The sequence below is a fragment of the Saccopteryx leptura genome, chromosome 3 (genome assembly GCF_036850995.1).
Source record: "Saccopteryx leptura isolate mSacLep1 chromosome 3, mSacLep1_pri_phased_curated, whole genome shotgun sequence".
NCBI classification, from domain to species: Eukaryota; Metazoa; Chordata; class Mammalia; order Chiroptera; family Emballonuridae; genus Saccopteryx; species Saccopteryx leptura.
In genome coordinates, this window is record NC_089505.1 from 85,406,221 (window position 1) to 85,430,976 (window position 24,756).

The following is a 24,756-nucleotide window of genomic DNA, read 5'->3' on the forward strand; positions in this document are numbered from 1 at the left end:
GGCTCCCGGTGATGCCGCCCGGGCCCGCCTGGTTCCAGGCGCAGAGGGTTGGCCTGCCCTGGAATGCCTGCCGGGAGCTGCCAAGCCCCAGAGCAGATTCCGGGGTGTGGATGCCAGCCCCCTCACTCCCAGACCCCTCATTAATTATCCTGCCGAGAGGAGGAGACAGGTACGGCCCCAGGAATCCTGGGCGATCGGCACATCTCCTGGAATTTGCTCCCCAACAGCTAGGCTCTGGGCGGCCAGCGCCCAGGCAGGTGGGCACAGCAGACAGGGACGTGGCCAGGCTCCGAGCGCGGGGCGGCCCTGGGCAGGAATTCTCCAGGAACTCAGAGGGCAGCCTCCCCGAAAGCTCCACACTGGCTGCCATACAGTCATCACGCTCCTGCTGCCCGGGGCCAGGCGGGGCAAGCGCTAGCCCCAGAGGGTCCCACGGGGCGGGGCAGATTCCTGGGGTGATGGAGGGAGGGCTCAAAGGCTTCTGACAACAGTTTCTTTCCACACGCCCTTCCTCCGGGGCCCCCCAAGGGCAGGGACCTCCACATGCCACAATGCCCTCCCTGGCCCCTCCAGCCACCTCAGCTGCCCCTGCACCCTGATCTGGATGCCCATTCTTCAACCCTCCCAGCCTGGGCATCCCCGGCTAGGCTCACCAGCAGAGGCGTGAGCGCCAGGGGCAGACACTTGTGTTAAGAAGGCTTTGCCCTGTGTCCCCTCCACTGGCAGGGACAGCCTGGGCCAGTGAGGGTGGAAAGACCGAGGGCGAGGAGGCTTCCTGGTACCGTGTGAGGTCCAGCCGTGGGCCAGGCAACCGGAGCCGGCACCCGCACCCCGCTCGGCTTGGCCCAGCCTCTTCCTCCACCCGGAATAGAAAGCGTGGAGCCGTCCACCGTGGCCGGTACGTTGGCGAGGGGGCAGCTGGCTGGCTCCACTCAGCCCAACAGCTGCCAGAGGCCCAGGCACAGCCTCTCTGTCCCAAGAAGCGTGCTGCTTCCAGGAACTGTGCTGCTGGCTTGTCCGTCCCCAAGGTGGAGACAGCACAGGGAACCCAGGCCGCACGGACATCCCAGACACCACACAGTCCCCCCCGCTCCCACCCCAGTGAAGGTGTCGACAAGCATCCAGCCTGCCCTGGGGCCCAAGTGGCCTTCCGACACCAACACCGAGCCACCACTGACCCCACAACTCAGCAGCTGTCGGGGATCAGGGTCCCCACGTGTAAAATGGGTCAAGCTCTCAGCCCCCCCGGGACTGCCCTTGCAGTCCAGAGAAAGGCCTTTCCTCCTAAGAATTTGGGATGGCTACTCAGGAAGGAAGGGAGGCAGGGCGGGGCGGGGCGGGGCAGGACAGTGTTGCCAAGGAGCAAGGTCACAGGATCCTCTCAGAAGACCACCCAGGAGGGTGGGGCCGGGCCTCTGGGGATGGGGGAGAGGAGCCCCTGGGGAGTCACAGTGTCCTTGTCCTTCCCTGAACCCGAGCCTCAATCCTGCCCGGACAGCAGGCCTGAGTGGGCAGGGGGCACTGGAGACGCCCCCACTCACCAAATGCCCAACCAGCGGCGTGGAGCAGGTAGGATGAGCTCACAGGCCTCCCCGCCCAGGAGGGTCTGCCTCCTGGTGTCCTCCTGCTATAATTATGTAATTTAAAAGACCACCCATCTCTGAAGCCAGCCCTGGGAGAGGTCCACAGCCCCATTGTGCACGAAGCAGGCCTGGAGGACACAGTCCTCCCAGAAGACAGAGGCGCCTTTGTGGGTGGTGGGGGCACAAACCTGGTAATTAAACGAGTCACTGAGCGAACATGAACGCCCCGCCCTGAGCCAGCCATCCTGAAAGGCAGCCGGGGATCTGGGAGCAGGCCACCCCTGGGGTGGTCCTGGAACGGACTGTCCGCAGACCCCCGCCCCCGCCGGCCGCCCTGCAGGAATGTGGCCCAGCACGGAAAAGACCTGAAGCAGCTTCAGCTGTCCCTGCCACCTGTCAGTGCCCATGGGGACCAAGGCCAGAGGGTCGGAGTCAAAGCCACCAACCCCGGCCATTCACCACCACCCCCCAGGCCCTCTCCACCCCAGCGCCGGCTCCTCTGGGGCTTGGGGCTCTCTGGAGATTTGGGAACTTTCCTCAACGGAGGGGTTCAGTGCAGCTGCCACATGGCCACTCTGTCCACTTGGGCGGGGGAGAGGACGGAGTGGATCGAGGGGCCTGGCAGGCCGCCCCACGGGGAGAGGAGAGCTGGGTCCCAGGCCGGTCATGCCAAGGGCAGGGCTCGCTTGCAAGCTGCAGCAACCAGGCCTGGTCGGGCGAGTGGCCAAAAGCAGCCCTCTTCCCGCCCGGGGCCAGGCTCCCACGGGCCCCACCCTCAGACGTGGGCAGCACTGAGGGCCCTGGGCGGGCTGCTTCCTCTCCATTCATCAATTACCACTGTTTAGAAATAGTTGCCCTGGAGCCAAAGCCAGGGGCTCAGGCCAGGCCCGGGTACCTCCTGCCTTCATGGCTCCCACTCACAGGGCCCCCCTACCCACCCACCAGCTTCCTGCTCAGGTGGGAAAACTGAGGCTCCTTCACAATGCCAGGACCCATCAGGGCACACGTGGGCCTGGGTGTGCAGGCTCCAGGGGGGACCACTCATGTCTCTCCCTGCTGGCTTGCTGGGGGAGGGATGCATGGAGGGGCAGGTCACAGCAGGTCCCCAAGGGCACCTGCCAGGTCAGCCCCAGAGCAGCCCTCCTGGGTCCAGGTCTTTTTGACCGGCTCAGAGAGGGAAGCTAAGGGTCCTGGGGTTCCAGCTGAACCTTCCACAGTCTCCGCCCAGCCCCTCAGGGCCAAACTGCCTTACTCCCTCTTCTCTGCTCCTGTCTCCCACCTAGAAAGCCCATCCCAACCCACCAGCCCCCCAAAACTTCCCCAGTGCACATGGAACCCCTTGCAGGAAGCCCTCTGGGCCCTCAACCCTCTGCTGGGCATCAGCACTAAGCCCTGACCACTCACTGGGCCGGGGAGCAAGAGTCCCAGAAAGGCCTCAGAGATCCACCCATCCCGCCCATTTCACGGGTGAGGAAACTGAGGCCCAGAGGGGAAAGAGAGCCAAAGCTTCTCAGACCATAGAGGCACCTAGAGGCGACCCAGGCCTCGGTCTGCCCTTGTCCCACAAGGTCAGGCAAGACCAAGTCACGAGAAATGACTAGTGGTTATTGTGTCGTGATTCGCAGCGCAAGAGAAAGCTATATTGAAAGGTGTGTGTTCTTAAGTATAAACTTTTCTGTACGTGTTTTTCCCCCAAGGATTCAACACCAACAACCAGGAAGAGCACACGCCCCAGCAGACAGAGGGAGGGCAGAAGAGGGTAGTGGTGCACCTGCCCATGCCCACTCAGGCTGCACACAGGTGTGGCCTGGTGCACAGGTGTGGTGAAGCCACATTTTCAGCTGGTGAAAAATTTCCCGGTTGGTCCGATGACACAGATGTTCTGACAGGACCCCAGAGCCCAACAAGGGGCAGGGCACCCCTGGGGTAGGACTCCCTCCTCCGCTGGCCAGCAGAACTGACCTGCAGGGCCCCGAGGCTGGCAGTCCCGGGTGTCCCCGAGGGAGAGGCCCCGCGGGAGCTTGCCCCCAGGGGAGCTCAGGCATGCTGTGCCTGCCGTTACCCTGAGAACAAGGGCCAGTCCTGACCCTCTCACACCCGACAGGCCAGGTCCCTAGGCAGAGCACGTCCTCACCTGGCCATGTTCTTCCACCGGGCGCTCTGTGCCTCACCTGCATGGACCTGTCACCTGCATAGAGCCGCTGTTTTATCCCCACCTCACACATGGGCAACCGGGGGGGTAGCAGGTGATCCTGGGGCCCACGGCCACATCCAGACGACCTGAAGCCCACCCTGGGCCTGACTGCACCGGGCGGGAGGGCGGGGCTCCCCACCTCCAGGCACCACCTCTCCAGCGCTGCCCACACAGGCCCCTTTGTGCTCTAGCAGAGAGCCTTCCGCTGGGAGGCAGAACAAAGCCGCTAGGGCCTGGCAGGGGAGCCCAAGCCCTGGAGGGGGTTTGGGGCAGTGGGGGAGGGGCTCTTCCCAGGGGATCCCCCTCGCCTCTGCTCACCACCCTCAACCCAGCAGGGTTCCTCTCTCCCTCCCCTACTCTTCTGTTCAAATGAAAGAATTTGGGGGAACCAGAAAAAAAATATGCCTTTTGTTTTCAAAACTGGAACCAATTATAACTGGGGGTTAGTTAAATGTCTATCTATATTCCCGACATGCTGGAGCTCGGGTCCCCGCCTGCAGGGAGGAGGGACCAGGAGGCGCGGTCAGAGGTCTGGGCCAGAGAACAGAGAGGATGGGGCTGCCCTGCGGGCCACGCACAGCCCCCACTCCCAGCCCCACAGGACAGCCCACCCACCCCGAGAGCCGAGGGCCTAGGGCTGCTCAGCGGGCCCACCCCCCGGTGCAGACGCCTCTGCCCATCCTGCTGGGGAGTCAGGGCAGGATGGGACCTGGGGCTCCTCTCCCCCAAAGCAGATGGCACAGGGATCACCTGGTGACAGCCTGGCACCGCCTGGGGAGGCGGCCGGAAAGCTGGGGGCGCTCACAGGGACAGACAGACCGCGGTTCCAGCCCCGGCTCCCAAGGGGCCGGCAGCTGCTAGGCTGCCCAGCCCGACCCTGGCTGGCTCCCCTTCTACAGTCGGATGGAGTGAGAATTTGATGGGGTGACGCAGCAGAGCATGACACAGGGACAGGCAGGTGCTCTGGGCGCCCAGACCCTACACCTGCCCCATAAGGTCCTCTCCACGGTCACTGGGAGAGTGGGGTTGCTGTGGAGGCAAAGCCAAGCCTGGAGCCCGGGGCCCCAAGAAGCTGGCCGCACACTGCTCCCCCGGCACCCTGAGTGCTCTCTGAGCCCACGAAGCAGGTGAGACAGTCCCCATCCCACTGGACACAGACCCAGTGCCACCTGGGACCCCTGCCCTCAGCCCAGCACTGCAGAGCAGACACACAGGGAATGGCGACAGGAGAGGCGTCCCCTCTATAAGCCGGGGGGGGGGGACCTCCCATTGCCCACAAGTTCCTGATCTCCCTCCAGATGCCTGCTGGGCGTCCGGAAGCGTGGACGCTCCTCTCAGGATGTCTGCCCTGCTGTCCACCCGGAAGAAGCCCCCAGCCGCTCACCAGAAGGAAGTTCAAAGCCCCGGAAACTGTCTGGGAGTGTTTGGTTTGTGGGGGCGGCAGGTGGCGTGGCTCTGCGCCCTGATCCTCCTGCAGGACCCTGTGAGGGGAACCCATGCCACGGGGCAGTGGCCGATGGACTGGGAACCAGAGGCCTCACTCACCGTTCATCACTCAAAGAAGTCCGGTGAATGTTTGCTGGGATTCTTCTGACTGTTTTTCACATGTGTGTGCAGGCACTTTATAAAAATTCGGTCACCTCCACGTTTGCTTTGAGCCTGTCCTTACCCCAAGCACCCCAACAACATTTTACCCAAAGACCATGTTGCTTGATTTCCACGGGGTGTCAGCCTTCAGTTTCCAAAGTGCCACTGTTTTCTCAACCAGTCGCCTCAGGCAGGACCCCAGGGTGTCCCCTCTCTTCCAACATTAAGGACATGGAAAACCATGGCAAGGCGGAGACCCCCGGGAAGAGCCACTTCCTGACCGGCCCAGCAGCCCCGCCAGTCCCCGCCCATCTCTGCACTTGCCATCCCCATCCACAGAGGACACAACGGAACGAGGGGCTGTGGGACTGTGTGGTTCAGAGACGTCCCCTGAGGAAGGGGTCTCAGTCGCCCCTCCTCCCACACCCTCACACAGGCTGCAGGGTGCAGGGTGAGGGCACTGGGGATGACGGTCGTCCAGGGTCTTCCCTGACACACCATGCCCCCTGTCCACAGCCTAAACCTAGGTGCCCGGTGCAGATGCCACTCACCGTACTGACAGCGGGGACCCTGGAAGCCTTGGGGACAGTGGCACATCTGGGCTGAGCCGGGCACGCAGCTGCCGCCGTTAAAACAGAGGCCAGTGATACATTCAGCTGTGGAAAGAAGAGAGGGGCGTGAGCAGGGGCAGAAAGAAGCCTGGGGGCGGCCCCCAGCCCACCTGCCAGGACACGGAGTCCCTCAGGGGACCTGCCACCATGAAGTCAATCTCTAAGGAGAGGCCTCGGGCCTGGAGGGCACCCAGACCCTCCCCACAGCAAGAAGAGCCTTCCCCCCACCACAGCCTGAACCACACCTGAGGGCTGAGCCCCCTAACCTGGCAGGGTCTCACAAGCAGGCCATGGGGCCCTCCTGTCAGGTCACAGGTCTCAGCTTCACTGTCCTGATCACCCGTGGGGGAGGAACAAGACCCCCAATTCACAGCACCCTGCAGTTTCCCAGCATAGCGCCTCTTGGCTGGCCTACGCACTCATGGGGGTGACAGCTCGTCTCCCCTACACCAGCCGGGGGCTCTCTGAGGGCAGCCACCTAACCCATCTTCAGCACCATCATGTTCCTTGGTGACATTTTAGAAGGTGTGGGACAAGACTTGTTAAATGAATGAATGAGTGAACAAAGAACTAAACAGCAGGCAAAGCTGCTGGTGACCGTCATTTTCCAAGAAGTCCTGGGAGGGCAGGAGCTCAGGCAGCAAGTCCACGGAGGCAGAAGGGAGGAAAAACAAAGACGCACAAAGTTCCACCCAGAACCAAGAAGGGTGCCCCTGGCGGCCCCGAGTCCCGGAGCATGCTGGGAAGACAGGGGCACCACGGAGCCTGGGGCCGAGGGAAGCTGAGCTGGCGTGGAGGGTCGCTGGACAAGCACCCAGGGCAAAGGGACTGGGCACCACCGTAGACACCCGAGTGGGCCTGCTGGTGGGCCAGGCAGCAGGGCGGGCACCTGTCTCCCCGGGTCAGGAGGGCAGGGTCGCGGTCAGGGTCAGCCCCGGCAACAGTCTTCACACTGTTACTAAGACCAGCAGACGATTGTGGCCTCCCCCACCGCCTGTTGAAGGGCACCTCTGCACACCACCGTGGGAAGCGCGTAGAGGCTCCCGGACGCTGGGCTCGAGGAAGTACACACCATGGGGGTGAAGGTGAGGACGACACCACCCCCAGAGCCCCTGGCTGGGCCGGCTCAGGAGGAGAACACGGGGCTCACAGCACATAGGCAGGCTCCAGGGACAGGTGGGTGGACAGACTCCCTCTGCCCAGAGTCAGGCCCAGCTTCCAAAGTCTGGGACACAAAGCTGGCCACACTGAGTCTGGGATACTGTCCTGTCAGTGGGAGAGGTCACAGATCCCGGTGACAAAGCCCACCACCCCTCCAGGCCCCAGTGCCCAACCCCAGATGCTGAGCCCCCGGAGAGCAGATCTGAGCAGGGCAGTGTGTCCGCGTCTCCTGCCCCTCCTGCCCCACCTCCACCATCCCTACCTCCCCAAAGTGGCCTGCAGGGCAGGGGCCATGCACCCAGAACCTTCCAGAAGGGCTGGCCCTGGATGGAGCTCTGCCTGGCACTTGGATCGCTCAGGACTGGGGTCCTGTCACCACAGATCACCAGAGCTCAGGGACCTGAATCAACTGACCCTCAGTAACCCCTGGGGGACTCTATGAACGAACCTCCCGCTCGCTGCTAAGGTCAGAGGTGAGTCCCAGAACTGTCTGAGATGCAGAAACAAACCCCGTGCAGGCTCCACCCCAGGTGTGCCGGATGGGCTGTGAGCCACCACCCTGGCCTGCCCACCCCCAGGGGGCCTGAACACCCGCTTTGGGCAGTCCTGAGCTGCAATGGTAGCACCAATGGGCGGGGCCCCAGGCCAGGCTCGCAGGCCGTGGGGCTGCTAGGGTGAGTGGGGAGTGTGCCAGCGCAGCAACTTCCCACAATGGGCACAGGGCTACGGTGTGCCAGACGGAAAAGGAAAAGTGAACAGTGGAGGCAGAAAAGCAGAGGGCAGCCTCGGGCCAGCCAGGCCCAGAGCCACAGGACCTGCCAGGTCTGCCCGCCTGGAAAACCACAGCTGGACGCAGGGCACCCAGCCCAGGGCTCACCTGTGAGCGATAGGTCGCGGGCGCAGAGCCAGGCCTGCGTCCAGGGCGGGGTGGTGCAGTAACCCCTCCCAGGGTCCCGCAGCCGCACACCTTCCATTTCCTCCGCCCTGGGGATCCCGTCCCCGCGCACGTGCAAAGGTCCAGCACTCCCATCAGGCAGACTACCCATGCCCTGGGTGGGGGAGGCCTTCCCAGAGCCCCACGGGAGCCAAACCACCCATCCCAACCCCCTTTCCCTGTAGCATTTCCCGCTGACTGGTGGTAGTTGATCCGCCCCTCCCTACCCCTACTGTAGAATGTAAGTCCCATGAGACACAGCTGGTACCGGTATCTGCTCACTGCCACCCTCCCGTGCCTGAGCACGGCACCGGGCTCCCGTCGGCACCCGCAGGCACCCGTGAGGCCTCCTTGAACGTTTGTACGACGGGTCACCGTCGTTCTCAGTGTGTGCCTGAGCAACACTCTTATTCTTCCGATTTTGTTGTTACTTTTTCTTTCTTTATTCTTAAAGAAAGGATTGGTTTGGAAAAGCACACGACACAGTCTGTCTCAGGAATCCGCAGGGCACATTAGGACATTAAAGGCTCTGAGAAGTCCCGCAACACAGAGCCTGCTCAGCTGTGCCGTAGGCAGAACTTCCCAGGCTACAGACGCCCTCTCCCAGAGCTCTTCACAGTCTACGGGGCAGGCTGCTGGCATCGCCTCGGGCCGGCCTCCCCACCCTGTGGCCTCTGTAGATGGACCGAGCCCACCCACATGGGAGAGTTAGAACACACTCTTCCCAGTTGTGTCCATCTCAGGGTCTGTGTGCGGGGGGGTGGGGCCCTGGGGGGTGGAGCTGCTCCAGGCCAGGCACCTCATTCTCTGATGAGAGGTGGCCAGGACCCAGGACAACTGTGGCTGCAACCTCAGGAGGGTCCAGGCAAAATCCGTCACCCAGCTGGCTTGGATGTGGAATTCAGAGCTCCGCAGAGCTGAGCAGGAACAATGTGAACCCCAACAGAAAAGGGCCCGAGCCCCACTGCCCCTGCCCTGGGCCGGCCACACAGACCCAGGTCAGCGAAGCCCTGACTATCGGGTACCGCTGCCCGCCCAGGCAGCACGCTCTCTCGGTCACCTCCGGGTCACAATGCCGCTAAGTGGAAGGATCCTGACAACATGAGAAGTTTCCTGCTATTCTCTACCCTGGCACTATGCCTTCTCCGCGCTCCCACACAAATGCCACCGGGCCCCTGCCACAGTCTCACACACACCTGCGACCTCCGGTGACATCCAAGTGCGGAAGTTTTGCTCTGGCTGGTGGACTGGGACGAATGGGGGCAGCGGGTGTCAGCGCTGCATGGGCCACCCCTACCCTGCCCCGGCATGACCACCACGCAGTGTCTCCTGGCCACAGAGAGCCTGGACTGGGACAGAGAGAGAAGGTTCTAGATGAGCTGAAGGGGTGATGGAAGGGGAAGCAGTGGGTGAGAAAGGGGGAGGGTGGAGGCAGAGCTGGAGGGAGGCAGAGCTGGGGGTCGCTCTGCGGGAAGGCAGCACCGTCCCCATGTGGGGGCCTTCACCTGCCTGCATCACTGTCCTGTCCACAACACGCAGGAGCACCAAGGACCCTACCAGTCTGCAGCCCTGACGCCCACAGGCACGCAGCCTGGTGGGGACCAAAGGCAGCCACCCCACACTCTCCCCTGGCCCCCGGAGGCAGGGCTTCCCAGCGGAGGGGGCTCCCTCACCTGCTCACTCGGAGCATGGAAGGAATTTGAGCCCGGAGAGGAGGGGGCGGAGGGCTGGCTCATGGCAAGAAGCCCACGCCCAGCAGAGGGGTGGCTTGACAAAGGCCCGTGTGCTGTACACCCTCCCTGGCCACCCCAGCCAGTGGCCAGCACCGATCGCTCCCCTCTGCTCCCACCTACCCTTCCCCCTGCTCGGGCTCCAGCCTGCTCCTCAAACACTCCGGCCCCGCCAGCTGGCCACTCCATCCATCCTTACACAGATGCCCCAGCTGGCCCTGGGCCCCCTGTCACAGCCTCAGCATCTGCTAGCTCCCCACGGTTAGGTCACAGGTCAGCACCACCCTGCCGGGTCCCTTGGAACCCCCTGTGCTCAGTGGCACAAGAGCAAACACAGAACAGATGGATGAATGCGTGAACAAATGAATCAACAAACACAGAGTGAGCATGAGCTACTGCCCTCGGGACAACGGAAGCATCGGCCATCGGCCCACTTCGGTCGAGGAGTCAAGGTGTCCTGGGCGCCTTCGGACGCCACTCATGTACATGTGCGTGTGAACGGCCCTGGAGGTGCAGAGCGGGGCAGAGCCCTGAAACCGGGAGGAGAGGCTCCCTACGGACCTGCATGCCAATCAAGCAGCCACCCCCACCCCCACCCTGCCTCAGTCCTCGGGAGGCAAAGGGAAGAGTCAGAAAGGCACTCTTGAATGCATCAGGCGGCTTCACCTGCCACCCGGGGTGTCCTGCTCCACTCGGAGTCTAAAGCTCGTCCCCCAGTGGCTACGGGGGACACCCACACCACAGCGATGTCTCCCCCTTCCTCCTGCTGAGTGACGAAAATCAGAGGGAGGCGCCGTGGTACTGGCTCTTGGCATCGGTCATCCTCGTGATGACAGTGAGTAGGTTCCTCCTGAGCCAGAACGGGTGACCTTGACTCAGTGGTCCCTCAGGGCACCATTTCACTGGACGTCTTTCCCAACCAGCCGCAGCGAGAGCCCGAGAGGTCTGTGCTTCCTCGCGGGGGCAAGAGCCAGACTGACCACGTCTTCACAGCGTCACTTGCTTTCTTGACTCTTGAATTGAACCCCACGTTGGGGGTGAGGGTCATCATCACAACTTCCATCCACAACTTCAGAGCTGAGGGTGTGAACGGAGTCGCTCCTCGTCCCCAGCCTGCGTGCGTGCGTGCGGCGTGTTCACAAGCCGGTAGGCAGGACCCGGCTGGTCTCCGGGAGCTTGCCCTGCAGTGACAGCGGACAGTGAGGAGCAGAATGTGCCCATCCCAGCCTGTGCCTAGGGAACCTTACACGATGTAATTTCCTCTGACAGACAGAGTGAAGAAGCCCAGTGAACAGCCACGTGACCATTCATCCTCTCTGTTTTGTTTTGTTTTTTCTTTTTAGTGAGAGAGTAACAGACAGGCAGGAAGGGAGAGAGATGAGAAGCATCAACTTGTTGTTGTGGCACCTTAGTTGTTCATTGATTGCTTTTTCATATGTGCCTTGACTGGGGGCTCCAGCAGAATGAGTGACCCCTTGCTCAACCCAGTGACCCTTGGGCTCAAGCTGGTGACCCTACGCTCAAGCCAGATGAGCCCGTGCTCAAGCTGATGACCTCAGGATTTCGAACCCAGGTCCTCTGCATCCCAGGCCAACACTCCATCCACTGCGCCACCGCCTGGCCAGGCCAATCATCCCCTCCACTCAACCCCTTTCTGACATGCAGTTTGGAGCACACGCAGGATAGCTGCATGGCCTTCAGCAAGCATGTTCCTCACGGCACCCACAACTGTGCGGCAGCGACCACAGAGAGGACTCCGTGTGGTGCCCCACCCGGGGCGAGATCCCCGCCACCCGGGGCGAGATCCCAGCTCTGACCCAGCCCCCCTCTCCCTGGACTCTGTGTACCTCCCCCTCCCCCTCACACGCTGACAACCCAGACACAGAGAACACATGAGCACCCTGAGAGGCCAGACAACAGGGCTCTTCCTAGATCACTGAAACAAACAGATAAAAGCCAAATACATAAATAAGTAAATCCTGCCCTAAAAAAAGAATTTTTCAAAACAAACAACCAAGAAAGCCAGAGCTTCACGTTCCGGATACACGTTGTGACCCTGTCCTGTGGAGATCCTGTCCCAGCAAGGACTCTGTCTGTGGGGACCTCGTCCGGTGTCTCCTGGTAGATGCGACAGCCTGAACCCCCAAAGCCAGGCCCAATGACTGAGACCACTCCCCATTTCCCCACCAGCCCAGCCCTGCCCCCAGCCCAACGCCTTCACCTCTGCAGGGCCCAGGCTGCCCTGGGGAGGGGACCAGCTGAGACCCCCACCTCGTGCTGAGGAACTTCTTGGGCTCTGTCGTCCCGGGTGGGTTCAGGCCCCACCTGCCACGTCCCCACTCCAGCTGGCTGGCCAGGGCAGAGAGCCACCTTGTCCTGCAGAGGCTAATGGAGCTGCAGCACAGGCTAGAGCGTAGGCTTAGCCAGACTGGTAAGAGAGACGATCCGAGCCCCTGGCCCTGTGGACCATCCCAACCTTGGCCTTGGAGTTCCTGAAAGCCCAGCACTCTCGCCCCTCTCTCCACTGTGGAAAGAGGCCAGCCCAGCCTCCCGGCGTCTAACAGCCCCCCAGCCTGGCTGCTCCTCCCGCCCAACCCTGGGGTGGCCAAGCCAAGACCCGGGTAAAACCAAGGGCCTTAGGGACCCCGTCAGGGTCACAGAGCAGATGTCATCATGGGACCATTGCTGGACAAGCCAGGGCCTGCAGCCAGCTCCCCGCCCCCAGCCCAGGAGCCCGGCACATGTCATGAGCCCATGTCCCTTCCTGGGTGGACGGGCCTCACTTCCTCCCCTGTCCCCATGACTGTCACGGTCGATAGAGCCACCTTCACAGGCCTGAGGAGCCCGCCCCCCCTTCCCCCGGCAGAGCGGAAACGGAGACCTGGCTTTGATGTTGGCCCTGCACCCACTCAACAGACCCCTTTGTCTTCACACATGGGCACTGAGATCAGCAGTGCAGAGAGAAGGCGCTGTCGGGGCGGGACACCCCACCCGCAGGCTGCTGGCCGACATCCACCCGTCCCCCGCCCGTCCCCCGCCCGTCCCTGCTGCCCGCGGCCCCCGAGCTGCCGCTTCCTTCTCTTCTCTCCTCCACTCCCTTCCGGGAGGGGGTTATCCGTTTCCTCTCCTGAGAAAACATCACCACGTCCTCTCCTTTCCCCTTTTCCCCTGGAGTTCACATACGGTCACCTACAGCCCCACCTTTTCTGGGTGAGGAGGGACCCAGGGGCCCCGAGGACGGGCTGCGACGTGACCCCGGGAATCTGGTTCCCATCCTGGTCACAGAAAGCCCGCCCGTGGTTCACGCCCTGGACGTGAGAGGCCAGAGTCCCAGGTGCTCCTCACGTCACGGGATGCCGCGTCGCTGCTTCAGGGGCCACCAGACCTCCGGCTGACCTCTCCAGGGGAGGGACGCCCACGCCTCTGACCCAGTCCGCCCTGCCTGCCCCGTCCACAGCCATGAGCTCCATCCTTGCATGAAGCAGAGGCTTCCCGGCAGCCCTGCCCACGAGGACCAGACTCCCCGATTCCAGCCTGGACGTGCCTCTTGCAGCCTCAGACTCCTGGACGTGGAGCTCCCTCCCTGCTGCGTCCGCCGGGACTGGCTCAGGGAGGCAGCGGCTCCCAGCGGCAGAGGACAGGGCAGAAGCCCAGGCACAGCGGTGGGAGGCAGGGCAGGATGGCTCTCCTGCGGGCCCAGCGGGCCTCTCTGGGGGCAACGCGGGAGTGGGCTCGGGGAGCAGGGGTGTGGGCATGGCAGGGCAGGCAGGCAGGCGTGACAGAACCAGGCTCAGAGGTGCCTGAGACCCTCTCCCCAGGATGCCAGGCCCCGGGCCCGCAGACGGCCCCGCGGGCCCAGCCCTCTCTCCTGGCCCCAACACCATTGCCAGGAAACAACGGGATAGACGGTCCCCATGAGACATGGTCTCTTCTGAGGCAGATTCGGTGTCTGCAGGTGGCACACAGGGGGTCAGGGACACTCACCAGAGAGGCAGCCCTGGTCGCCTGGCCGCTGGCTCCAGCCCGGGCAGCACCTGAGCACAGTCCGGGCCTCCGTGGAGTACACCTGCCTGGAGCCGGTGTAGTAGATGGTTCTAGGGAGGAAGGGAGAAGGGAGGTGCTGGCTGGCGGCATCTCACCCGCCGTGCTTGGCTCTTGCCTCACCCATCCCCCAGGCCGAAGGTCCCCATTTCATAGCTGAGCGGTCGAGGCTCAGCGGTGGGGGAAGGTCTATGTCCTGAGCCGGCCAGCTGGGGGCAGGCTACATGGTCCTGGAACCGGCAAGAGGCCTCCTGCACGGCTCCGGGACACCATACTTCACGCCCTCCTCCCCCACGATAGCCCCGCTCCCAGCTGGTGTCAGGATGGGCATCAGGTCTGCACCGAGACAGTCCTGGAGGGTCAGACCCGAAGTGCCCAGCTGAGGGGCAAGAATGGCTTCCAGAATGAACCCTGTGGGCCCGAGGTGCCCAGTTCTTCTGGGCAGGCTGTGCCATGGTGGTGCCTGTTTAGACCCCAGACTCTCAGCCCCCCAGTGCCCAGAGGAGCTGGACAGCAGGACTGTCCCGGAGCATCCATACGGAGAGGTCCCTCTCCCTACCCAAGGAGTGCGGTGCTGAGCCAGGGAGACCAGGTGACCAGAAAGAAGCAGCAGCCCAGGAAACGGGAGAGAGGGAGGGAGGACGAGGGTGGAGTAACCAGAGGAAGGGGCCTGGCTGGGCCACCCCGCAGCCTTCAGGCACAGGGCACCCCCCACCTCCGGCCCCCACTGCCGTCTGCAGGGACGGCGGTCCAGGCCCTGCCAGCAGCCACTGGGTCAAGGGCCCTTGAGCCCCTGGGAGTGACCAAGAGCCTAACTTCCATCTGTCTCCAGGAAACGAAACACCTTCCACTGTGCTTGGCTGGGGCCTGCCCTCGGTAGCCATGGGAGCTGGTGGCCACCCTGGGGGCCCTGGGCCCCACAATCAGCGCCGCTTCCAGGAAGCGTGGTGCGTGCACACACGGCACGCGGCGGTCAGGGGCTCTGCAAACACCGCCTTGGCAAGACATGAAACCACTTGCCTGTGGAGAGCCAGCCTCAGTGGGGACACTGTTTGGCAGAGCGCAGTGTTTGGGCCCTTCCCTTGTAAATATTTATCCCTCTCCCGGGGATACGTGCAGGGCCTCGTGGTCTCCGGGAAGCCCACCTGCTGCTCTCCCCTAGGCCTCCCAAAGTCAGAGACCCTTGGAGAGAGCCGGTTAGCCTGCAGTTCCCAGGGGCCCTCGAAGGTGCACGCCTCACTCCCTTGCGACTCACACAGGACACTTGAAAGGGGCTCCAGTCACCACCAGGGAGCTAGGTCACTGCAGGGCCCCTGTTGCAGCAAAGCATGGCTGCCAGGCTGGTGCCCCGCCCTCCGCCTTCTGCAGCCGCCTGGGAACCCAGGCCACAGGGCAGCAGGATCTGGGGGTGGGCCTGGCAGCAGCGCACACACCAGGGCTCTGTGCTCCAAGCATCCCTTTCTCCAGCCCGTCTCTCCTCCTTCCTTCCTTCCTTCCTTCCTTCCTTCCTTCCTTCCTTCCTTCCTTCCTTCCTTCCTTCCTTCCTTCCTTCCTTCCTTCCTTCCTTCCTTCCTTCCTTCCTTCCTTCTTCCCTCCTTCCTTCCTTCCTTCCTTCCTTTCTTTCCTTCCTTCTTTCCTTCCTTCCTTCTTCCCTCCTTCCTTCCTCCTTCCTTCCTTCCTTCCTTCCTTCCTTCCTTCCTTCCTTCCTTCCACCTTCCTTCCTTCTTTCCTTCCTTCCTTCTTCCCTCCTTCCTTCCTTCCTTAGAGTGGACATCACCCCTACCAAGGGGTGTGGGCCCTTTACCCGGCCTGGGGAGCTCCCCTCGTCTGGGGAGGCCTGTGCTGGCTGGCGGGTTTGTCGGGATAACACTCCTCGTACACTGGATGTGACATGGAGAAGGAGGGCTGGACACTGGTCTGGGCTGATGGGGTGAAGAGAGGGCCAGGATCCCAGAGGGCTTCCCAGGAAGCAGGAGCCCCTGTGGGGTCCTGAAGGATGAACAGGCGAGTCAGCAGCAGAAGCCCTCCCTGGGGCTCATGTGGGACCAGCGATCTTAGCCTCAGGAGTCGTGGGAGGGGAGGGGACATAACACGTAAACACAGCAGGAGCCCTCTGGAAGGGAGACAAGGCTGGGCCCCAAAAACGTTTGGTGCTGGTTTGAGGAAACCCTGTAGGACGCCTGACCGCCAAGGGCACAGAGGTGGTGAGACAACTCGCGTTCACCCGGCGTGGGGTGCTGTGGGTGGGGCAGCCCTGCTACGTCCCAGACCAGGCTGACCGGGTAGCTGCCCAACCACGGAGATGCCCTCTCCCACCCACGGGCCAGGGACCAAACTGCTCCCTTGGAACCCTGAGAGAGGACTGCCATGTGGCAAGGAGACAGCCCCAGTGTCCCTGAGCTGAGAGGGACCGAAAGAAGACCATGCTTAGCATACGGGCCCCTCCTGAAGCTTCTCAGGAAGCCCCAACATGGAACAAAGACCCATCTTCCCCGCCAACATGAAGCAGGCCAGGGCGCTGTGGCCCTGTGGGCACAGCCCAGCAGCGGGGCCTCCCAGACAGAGGATCTTCCACACCCGCTCCCCGGCCAGCCAGCCACCGGAGGCCGAGGCAAGCAGCCTCTTTGGACATGCCGCTCCCGCCTGTCCGGGCCAGCCTGGAGACCAGTGAGGAAGAAATCATGACAGCCACCCACAGTGGGGCTCCATCACCAAGGCACCCACCACACATTCCTGCCCTGAGGCCCCGGGGCTCTCGGCTGCTGCCAGCGCCCTCCACCCCGGGTGGATGGTGAGGGGTGGGAGATGCACAGCGCATGTGACCTCATTCCCGGTTTGTAAATACAAGCACATCCGCACGCTTGTGGAGGTGGGTCTGGGAGGACACACTGCAAAGTGTACAGCTCCGGGGACATGTGAGGGCCTAACCCCTGTGGTGGTGTGTCCACCCGCACCCCTGCCTCCACCTGCCAGCTGCTGTAACCGTCTGTTCTCCCAGCTCACCTGTCACAACAGACTGTCTCCAGACACTGCCAGGGAGGGATCCCCCCGGGAACCCCCCCTTCCCCGCCCTGGCTGAGAACTGCTGTCTGAGCTTGACCACACCTCCTTGCCTCTATCTGAAAATGAGCTGCACCCTCCCCGCCTCTCCCCCACAGAAGCTGAAGTAAGTGCCTGGAGCTCCCAGAACAGACCCAGCAGCTTCACGCCCCCCTAGGCAGGATGACACCCTGCAGGCGACCCCAGGACCTCACTGAGAAGCTGGGCACCACACCCACCTGAGGACTTCCCCCCACAGTGCCCAGAGCAGCCGCCAGCTCCCAGACCGGGGAGTTGCCCCAGGGAGCCCCCCACCTGCCCAGCTTTGCAATCGGGCAGATCCCAGGACGTGGGTATGAAGAGGGGAGGTATGCAAAGGCACGCCCTACATTTGATTTTGAAATAAAATCTTGAGCAATGAAAGGTTTCACACGGGCTTGGGCACGAGGCCCGGGGGTCAGGCAGCCGCAGGTTCCGGCCAGGAACTGGCAGGCTGGGTGCCCTGCTTTTCACCCTCTCCTGGTGGCCAGCAACCCTCCCGTGCAGGGTCCCCTCCCCCTCTCTGCCAAGTCCCCATCCCCACCCACCCACAAAGACCTCAGGAACATGCCACTGTCATATCCTCCATGGCAGCCTCGCCCCCAGAGGGGTGTGAGAGACCCTCACCTCAGCCAGGTGAGGGGCTTCGGGCCAGGGTACAGGTGGCCCGGCCACCCTGCTCCTGGGAGGTCAGTGCTGCTCTTGGTGTGAGTGCAGCCCCTGCTCCCGCACGGGACCCACGTACCTCCGCTCATGGCTGACGCACCACGCCTGCCGCCCGCAGCCCGGCTTCCACACGGGCACCGTCCGGCTAAAGGCCTGCACACAGGGCTGGCGGCGGCCCACCAGGGTCAGCTCCTGCTCTGCACACACGTGGGGCCTGGGACAGAGGATAGCCAGTCAGCGCCCTGGACACCCACAGCCAGCGGGCACTAGTTCTCCATACCCAGCCTTGGGAATCCAGCCTTCCAGAGGGGTCCAGACCCGAGGCCAGGCCCCGGAACAGGGCATCTAGCTCCATGCCCATGCCAGGCCTGCAGCAGGCTCAGACTCGAGGGCCTCAGAGGGAAGAGAAAGATGACCACAGGGTCCCACCTGAGAGCATGCCCCACGCCTGGGCTGCACCACCCACATGTCCCTGTTCTTCCCAAGACCGCAAAACACGGATACCACTGGCCCCTTGAGCTGGTGTCAGCAGAAACAATGGCAATGCTAACCTTGAGAACATCTGACTCTGACCCTAGATCTAGAGCCTCTAGCCCAGCCATCCTGGCCTCAGCGATGTCCCCAGAGGGGTCACGCTGGGACGCGTGGCTGAGTGTGAGTTCATGCAGGGCAGGAGAGCAGCCAGCTGCCAGAGACCGCCGTCCCGTGCAAGCAATGGCTGGCTTCCCTGCACCCACGAGTGTTTGGACAATGAGCATGCCCGCTCAGGAAGGACGTAGAGGTGGGCCCCTGCCTGCTCCACGGGTGACGAGAGTGGGTCCCAGAGACAGGCCAGCCAGGGCACCCTGATTCAGGGAGGGGCATGGTCCCCACAGAGGCAGATTCGGGTAGAGAAGGCAAGGTTTCGTTGCTTCATGAAGCTTGCAAAGCCAGCAGATTCCATGGGGCCTCCGTCTGAGGGAAGACACCCCCTCCTGCATGCAGCCAAGCCCTGAGCTCAGCCTGGGATGAGCTTGCGTCCTGACTGCAGGCCAAGCAGCCAGGCGCGGGGCCCCTCCCCAGCTCCCACCTGAGTCCTTGACTCTGCCAGATGACCCAGATGACATCTCCCTTACCTAAAGCCATCTGGCCTCCTGACCACCCTCTGGTCCCACAGATGGTCTGCTGGCCGCCTGGTCCTCCCAGGATCAGCACTCAGAGACTCTGGCCCGCCCTGTCCAGCCGCCCTGACCAGATGCCAGCCACACACACATGCACACACAAATACTAATGTATTCACAAGCAGACACACATGCATGCACTCAAGTACACGCACGCACAAATATCCTCGCTCTCTGCCTCCTGGTGGGTTTGGCCAGTGGGAGGACCAACAGGATCGCAGGGGCAGAAAGAAGCCAGAGCCGTTTGGCGGGCTCTGATCCTCACCCCTGGCCTGCAGTGCACCCGGGCAGCCTGCATCCAGATGCGGCTCTCTCTGGGTCCCACGCAGCGGGCCCTCCATGTGCTTCACCCCAGGGACAGAAGAGTCCTCCCATGTTCGCCATGCCGGGCAGTCCCTGCCACTCTGCCCTGAGCCCAGGCAACCCCGGCAGCCCCTCCGGGAACTGGTCAGAAATGCACATTCTTGGGCCCTACCCAGACCCCCCAAATCAGAAACTGAGTCCTCTGCGGCAGTCCAACGGACTCGCGTGTTTGAGAGCCACTGACCCTATGGCCGAGAAGCCTGGGGTTGGGTCTCAGCACCCATCCCCAGGAGTACTGACCCCTGGCCCCACCGGGAGGGTGAGGGCACAGCAGTGGCTGCGCAGACGGCCGTGAGGGAGAAACAAGCCAGCACAGAAAAGGCCCCGGAAGCCACTGGCGGTGGCAGCTGGTGTTACCGTCACCGCTGGGGTCCCCACACAGGGAACGGGTCCAGGTGCCACCTGCAAACTGAAATCAGCCCAGATGAACCACTGCAAGTGTTACTTCATATTTGCTCCAAGTTCTTGTGCCCACACCTCTGCCTAGCGACAAGCAGCGACTCCCAGCCTCCTTAGGAAACGGTGAGAGGGGAGGGGTGGAGGATGGGGGGGGGGGCAGACTGAGACCCAGTGACCTCTGAGCCTCCTGCCTGCAGGCCCAGCCCTGACCCTGAAATGGCTCCTGTGCTGGGGATGGCCCCCATGAGCGGCTCCGGCATCATCTGAGGATGGAGATGCCGCCGAGGAGGGCAGCTATGAGCCTGGGCTTCGGGACGGACAGCCCAGGCCCGGAAGCCGCAGGGCGGCCTGAGGACTCACTGGTCCTTTGCAGCCTCTGAAAGGAGCGTGAGGTCCCCAGGGTGCCTCAGGGGAGGCCGAGTCTGGAACCTGGCACAGGCCCTAGGCCTCACACTACCTGGGATGTCACCACCATGTCCTCACACTGACCCCAGCTCAGCACACAGGATGCCACGCCAGGGCCTCAGGGAGGTGACAGCACAGAGCACGGGGGGGCTGAGGGCTCCAGGAGGAGCTGCGGCGTGGTCTGGCCTCCAGGCCAGCGGGAGGAGAAATGCCCCATAGGGCAGGGCAGGAATCCAGGGGGGAGCTGGGTGCTGTCCTCTGAAGGGCCCCCGCCCAACTTCCTTCTCAGCCTTTCTCAAATCTCAGCCACCTGGACAGCTGCTAGTCAGTGAGATGACCACACCGAGGGTCACACAGCAGCCCTTCCGACGCATCCACTCTGGTCACTCTCCCATCCCCTGCCCATCTGTCCCCACTCCCTGCAAGCACCTACTCAAATCTGGTGCTCAGAACGCCTTCCGAGGGGTTCAGGGACCACCGGTGTCCCCCACATGCAGGAGGGCTGCACTCTGCAGGTCCTTGAAATGGGGAACCTCAGACCTGGGAGGTTCCTGACCCCATTAAAGGGAAGAGGGAGGCCTGGAACCACTTCAAGACATTCCTGGCCATTCAGAAGCACAAGTTAGCGGCTTTCCCATTTAGGGGGATGGAGGAGGTGGATGGGGGGTCAGGCTGGAGGGGCTCCTGGTAGACTCCCTGCGACAGCAGGTGGAGAGCTCACCCCCTCCCCCGCTTGCCTTGCAATTGGACCCTGTTTCCCACATGGAGGTAGGACCCAAACCCCGTAGTTTACCCAGCTCCGTGGGATGGGGAGTCCTCCAGGCAGAACTGGGCTCCTGGAGGCTGGTGGCCTTTACCCAGAGTCAGCAGTGAGGGTGGCACAAGATTTGTCTCTCTGGGGAAGTTGGTTCCAGACCCCTAGACCCCTGGGTGAAGGCGCTGGGGCAAGGAGGTAGGGGTGGGAACAACAGGGCAGGAGGGGCAGCCCACCCACGCAGCTGTGACCCCTGCGTGCCCCTCACCCAGGAGGGCAGCTAGGTGCCAAGAAGCATCTTCCTCAGGTCTGTGTACACAGGCTTCTGTTCTGACTCTCATGGCTGCTGTCTGTACCCACATCCCCTGGCCTGGCAGCAGCCGGCACAGGGTAGCTCTGGGGTCAGCCGGGCCCAGTTCCAGTCCTGGGGCCGCGGGGGTCTGAGGGAGCTATGGCATGAGTGGTTTGCAAAACCAGACTTGAGCCTGGAGGGTCCGTCCCTTCCTGGACAGGCGGAGTTGATATAACCAGCTGACTGGCCATCTTCCCAGCACCGCTGCTCGGAGGGGACTCCAGCCCCAGGGAAGCAGGGCGCAGGAGCAGATGTCTCCTCTGAACCCTGCAGCCTCAGACCACAGCTGGCCGGAGCTCCAGTGTGTCCCAGACCCTGCTCCCACTGTCCAGCCAGCAGGAGCCAAAGCACAGCCACATCACTCCCACAGGTCCACAAGGGCCCCCAGCGCACCTGGGGCTTCAAGTTAGTGGGACACCCCCCCTTACAGTCCCCTCCCCAATTTGCCTCCCCACAGAGGCCACCACGGAAGAGCAGGAAAATGGCCGGAGAGGGTGGAGCTGCCTGTGCAGGCCAGGGTGGCCGGGACGGCAGGACCTCTGAGGACAAAGCACTGCCTGGGACCCTCGCAGTCCCCTACCCTGCCCCTCCGGGCACCTAGGAGACCACCTGCTCCCACCAACCTCCTGCTCAGCAGAACAAGCTGTCAACTTGGAAGCCTCTCGGGGGTGGACCACGGCAGGTGTGTTCGTAAGTATCGCAGACCTCAACATGCCCAGGGCAGTCTGAGTGAGTGGCTGAGTCCACTCAGAGCGAGGTGGGGGAGGGGGCACCCGTGCCTGTCTGGCAGGAGGCTCCCAGGAGGAGGAGGCCTGGATTTGAAGCACAGGAGGGGAACATGGGGAGGAGGATTTGGCAAAAGTGTGAAACAGGAAGAGATGTAGGCCTCATGCCACTCATCAGCCTCCTGCTGGACAGGCTTTCCCAGAGGCTGGGGACTTCCCAGGGCCTAGGTGAGCAGGTGACCTCAGAAAACATCCCCCCTGGGGGCTCAGGGAAGGGGGCGGGGAAGGGCGACTAGCAGCCTCCACAAGCCCTCCAAGCCTGCCCAACCTGACCAGCACCCCGCAATCCTCAGGAAGCTGGACCTTGGGAAGTCCCCCGCCCACCATCAAGGAGCGGGCAGGCTGAGCTGCCCGTGCCACCGTGATAATCGCTCCGGACGCTGCCACTTCCTAGGGACACGCTAAATCCACCGGGTCACAGGACAGAGGGACCTCCAGCAGGAGTCACATGGAGCGCCACGATTCAGGCTGCTCACATTTCTGGAAGTAGAGGCCCTCAACCCAGAGACCATGCTCTTTTGAGAAGACCACAAAGAAGTCTTCCTTTTTGAAGTGAATGAAGCAAAGCAAGACCCAGGGTGGGGGCCCTGGGGGCACAGACTTGCCCTTTCCCTGCTCCACCTGGAAGCCTGTCTAGTCTGTCCTGCATGGCCAGGTGCACCAGCCCCCCCCCCCAGGAAGTGCTGGACTGGAGGCCCTCACCCCGCCCCCCCCCGGGGGCGGGCTGCTCGTGCACCCAGCTGCAGCCCCTCAGCAGCCCTCCCGAGCTTGGCAGGCCTGGCACCCTGCAGGAGAGCTGGTCTGGTGGCTCTCCTCCCCCCTCCTCCGATGGGCTCACTCGGGCACCAGCCTCCCTTTGAGGCCGACACAAGGATCAACTTGCTATTTCAGAGAGACCGCTAAAGGGCCGGCGGGGGAGTCATCTTTCAGAATTAAGTCCGTCTCAGCGGGCTCCCTGACCCCTCTCTTCCTGCCCATTCTGGTGCTGAATTCCTTCTCCTGTCTCTCAGCCCCTCGAGCACACGTGTGTAACACATAAACCAACTCCGTGTGGCCCCCTGTCTGGGCACAGCCGCCCTGCGCAGGCCCCCCAGGCCCCGGGAGACAGGCTTTGGAAGGAAGTGGAAACTAGCTGCTTCCTTTCTGCCTTCTCCAAGCTGGGCTCCCTGGGCGGACCCTGCCTGGCAAGGACCCAGATTCCCTCACCTCGGGTCCAGAGCCCAGCATCCGCCTCAGCGTGCAACCCCCCATTACCGAGCTAAGGGAGACGAGGAAGGGGAAGGGGAGCGGCCTCAGAAGGGCCCCCAGACCCAGCCCCGGAACCTTGTCTCAACCTCTCTCTTCTCGGTGATAGCAAAGAGCCCACTGTTCTCAGGGCCCCGGGGACAAAGCCTCCCAGGGGCCCGGGTCTCCGGACGTCCCGCCGAGCCTTCCAGCTCCCGCTACTCACATGCTGGGCTGCAGGCGGAACCGGGCGCCGGCGCCCGCTGGCACAGCGGGCAGCAGCAGTACCAGGGCCAGGGCCACCGCGGGTCCCGCAGCCCTCACCTCCGGAAGGACAGGCATCGTGCCCGCGGCTCCGCGCTGGGTACCTCCTAAGGTCCCCAGCTCACAGGTGGCTCCAGCGAGCCCTTGGAGCCACGGTCTCCACGTATGCCATGGACCGACGAGGGGCCCGGGGACAAGGGGCACAGCCACAGGTGCCTGCGCCGGATCCGGCGCTGCAGGTGCGGAGCGTCTGGCTTCCCGCCCGCGACTAGGGAGCACCGGAGACCTGCGCGCCTGGGTCCACCGGGGCACGGTGAGCCCAATGCGCGCCCAGACCAGCGCGCGACGGGCCGACCCGCCTTCGCCCCGCCCCACGGCTGGACCCCAGACCCGACACCGCCCACAGCCGGTCTCCTACAGACCCCTTCCAGCCCCGCCCCTCCAGGCCACAGCCACGCCTCCGACACGCCCCGGCACGCCGTGTCCCCGCCCCTCCCCGGCTCCCTGCCCCACCCACGGCCAGGTCTCTCCCGCTCTATTCTGGCCCGCCTGCGCAGCCCCTTCGCGCTAGTGTCTCTGCTCCGGCTGAAAGCCCCAGGTCCCCTGCGATCCGAGTGACCAACCCCCGGAGAGGCGGGGCGCCAGGGGCACGCCCCTCACCCGGGCAAAGGCTGCTCTCTGTTGACCCCGAACCCCAGAGCCCGTCCCTGAGTCCTCCGTTTCTCCAAAGTCCCAGGAGAAACGGGTCGCCCTTGGTCCTCCCCGCGGATGCTCCGCCTACGGCCACCCCTGGCACCCATCGTCTCAGGCGCCTGTGGACTGGGGCTGCGAGTGCCCTGCTCCCTAGAGGCGGTCTAGGGCAGTGGTCCCCAACCCCCGGGTCGCGGACCGGTACCGGCCCATGGGCCACTTGGTACCGGTCCGCAGAGAAAGAATAAATAACTTACATTATTTCCGTTTTATTTATATTTAAGTCTGAACGATGTTTTATTTTTTTTAAATGACCAGATTCCCTCTGTTACATCTGTCTAAGACACTCTTGACGCTTGTCTCGTAAGTTCGACAATAATATTTTAATATACCACAGTTTTTATGCCGGTGGCATAATTTCATTTTGTGCATTTATAGTCTCACCCTAAACGCCGGTCCATGAAAATATTTTCTGACATTAAACCGGTCCATGGCCCAAAAAAGGTTGGGGACCACTGGTCTAGGGCATCTCTCTCTTTTAAACTCGATTTTGGTTTGGAATTCACTTACTCCAAGGTGAGGACCAGGGGCTCCACGGCCTCTGGGGTAGTTCAATCGTCTCCAAATGTTTCTGCAGAGCAGAGGGAGATGCAGTTTGGGCGGGACCAGATGGGTGGCTGGGAGTTGGGCACCCCGTTAATCAGATGGTGTCCGTCAGGGCAGGAGCCCTCACCAGGCCCACTGCAGAGCTGGCGATGGGCAACCTCCTGCCCAG

General features: G+C 62.9%; 1 protein-coding gene across 1 annotated transcript in view; it reads right to left on the minus strand.

Annotated features, from left to right (window-relative positions):
* MEGF6 (multiple EGF like domains 6) overlaps positions 1 to 23,647 on the minus strand; it is an 82,291-nt gene extending 58,644 nt beyond the window's left edge. The window contains exons 1-4 of the mRNA XM_066374863.1: positions 23,254 to 23,647; positions 17,665 to 17,799; positions 13,785 to 13,894; positions 5,916 to 6,020 (exon numbers count right to left, since the gene is read on the minus strand). Coding sequence (XP_066230960.1) covers positions 5,916 to 6,020; positions 13,785 to 13,894; positions 17,665 to 17,799; positions 23,254 to 23,369 — 466 coding nt within the window. The 5' untranslated portion in view covers positions 23,370 to 23,647. The remainder of the gene's footprint in view (positions 1 to 5,915; positions 6,021 to 13,784; positions 13,895 to 17,664; positions 17,800 to 23,253) is intronic.
* Positions 23,648 to 24,756: the final 1,109 nt, after the last annotated feature.